General features: G+C 54.0%; 1 pseudogene across 1 annotated transcript; it reads left to right on the forward strand.

The window, feature by feature from the left end:
• The first annotated feature begins 769 nt into the window (after window positions 1-769).
• LbrM_13_1580 lies at window positions 770-2,007 on the forward strand (annotated as a pseudogene). The gene is given in 2 exon segments: window positions 770-1,180; window positions 1,183-2,007. Coding segments are annotated over 2 exon segments (1,236 nt in total).
• Window positions 2,008-2,256: the final 249 nt, after the last annotated feature.

Genomic DNA, 2,256 nt, shown 5'->3' on the forward strand with positions numbered 1-2,256 from the left:
GGNNNNTAATGACTGTACTGCCCCTCGACGACTGCAACGCCAGCAGACAAAATTGGAGGCCATATCCTAACGCCTCTACTCATCCGCAAACCTCTTCGGGCATCCGGAAACATCTCTCTTTGAGCTGTTTATCATCTTCACACATATGCATTCTCTGTACTCCTAGCAGGCACCCATTTCAGATAAACATGCACATCGATTTTCCTGCACCCAAGCAGCAGCCATGGGCACGCGTAAGAAACGCAAAGACGTGTTCATGAAGGTGAACCGTTTCCAGCACTTTGTCGATGTGGAATGGTGAGATGCGAGTGTGATGATGACGCCTTCGTGAGGCGTGGAAGCGTGCGGCGAGGCAATGGCTGTGAAGAACCACATTCATCAGATCTGCTCTTCGCGTGAGGTTCAGAACGTAATATGCGATGCCTCTGCCGCAATTGGCGAGATGGCGGAGATGGAGAGCGCAAACTTCCGCGAGACCCAGCGGATGGTAAGGGAGTAGACGATATTTGCAGACGTGCTCGTGCAGCGCAGAGCGATGACGAACGCTGCCCCCGCAGGTGGGAGTGAAGACAGACCAAGAACGACATCCAGATCTTTCTGCTGTACTGCAAGCAGACGCTAGGGATCAGTTGTGAGGTGGCACCCATCTGTGCGGACAACACTGGGATTACATCGTACAGCGCGACGCCTGACTTTCTAGAGCAGGGATGAATTGTGAAGAAGCTGGTGGGGCTCTTCAAAGATATTAACTCATGATTGCTGCAGCTGATACACGAGGTTCAGGAGAAGTGTAAGGTCATCGACACATCGATCTTGTTGCTGTAGTCACCGATCTCGATCTCTACGCAGGAGGCTGCCGGGCGTTTTTTTCTTTTGCGCAGGTGGGGGACTACAACCCCGAGGACCAGCGAGACATCGCGCCGCACCCGTCCTCCGGGATGAGGGAGGAGAGCCGGATCAGGACGCACGAGTCGGTGGACAACTACCAAAAGTCTGTGCTCGCAACGATTCATGGGACAGGGCACACTCGCTGTACGAGATGGGGTGCAAGCCGCCCAAGAAGCTTCTGAAACTTGTGCGCCTGACGCGCTCCGCTGGGATCCGCAAGAATCAGTTTCAGTTTGGTGAGGTGATCATTGGGCGGTCTGGCATGCTTGTGGAGTTCATGACGACGCGCCTGTAGAGGTACCTTGGCGAGCAGCTCGCATTCACGGTGGAGAACGTGAGGAAGTTGAACTAGACGAAGCCCGAGTTCGTTCACGTTTCCGCGGACGAGGGGCGCTACCCGACGTCCGTGAGCATATGTCTGGATATTTGACGCGGGCTCTGATTGACGGCGAGATGGAGTCAAAGAAAGGGCCGCAGTTTTGGGTGGACAAAGTAAAGGAGTACTTCGGCATTGACACGAGCAGCCACGATAACTTTGAGTGCATGCAGGATATGCAATGTCCGGGTTATGGATACGAAGGGTTCCTTGGGTACACAACCTGGTTTATCTTTACCGCACAGCTGATGAAGATTATCCCGAAGGAAATCGGAGACCACAATGTGAGCAAGTGTATCCTCAACAACGATATGGCGCTAATCGTGGAGCAGCAGCGCTGGACGGTGGAGAACAAGGGGTACATGTATCCGACGATGATGGACGTTGCTGTGAAGGTGATGGTCGCGCCACCAACGAGGAAGTACTTTTGCGCGCCTGGAGTGTCGCTACCTGTGCAACAGGGCCTAGGCGAGAATGTGTGCCTGCTAGCCATGTGCTGTGCTGCTGATGGCGATACTGTGCGTGGCGAATGCTTCCCTCCTTTCCCTGATCTCCGGGCTTTCCATGTGACTGTCGTGCTTGCTCTCTCGCTCTTTGCTTGGCATTCATGCCTGTGTAGCGGGCGTGCAGTTTCTGCTGTGCACCGTGTAAGTGTGTGGGGTGCCACACGCGTTTGTGTGGGGCGCAGGCATGTCTTGCCTGGCTGCCACTGTGTGTATGTTGCTCTGTGTGTGCATGACTGAGCTGGAAAGCGGCGCAATGTGTGTCGTAAGCTGTACTACTACTCTATGTGCGTGTGCTGCACCGCTGCTGTGCCATTCACTGTTCGTGCTTCTGTGCCTATCCGCGCTAGACCGCTGTCCTTGAGGCGGTTAACGCTTCCTTTTTGTTTTCTCTCTCTATTTCCCTTCCTCTTCTCGTCTCTGTCCGAGTTTCTCGCCTCGGTTGTTTTTTGCGTGTTTCAAGTGTGATTGACTTTGTGTCTCTCGCTG

The sequence above is a fragment of the Leishmania braziliensis genome, contig 13 (assembly GCF_000002845.2).
Source record: "Leishmania braziliensis MHOM/BR/75/M2904 WGS CADA00000000 data, contig 13, whole genome shotgun sequence".
NCBI lineage: Eukaryota > Euglenozoa > Kinetoplastea > Trypanosomatida > Trypanosomatidae > Leishmania > Leishmania braziliensis.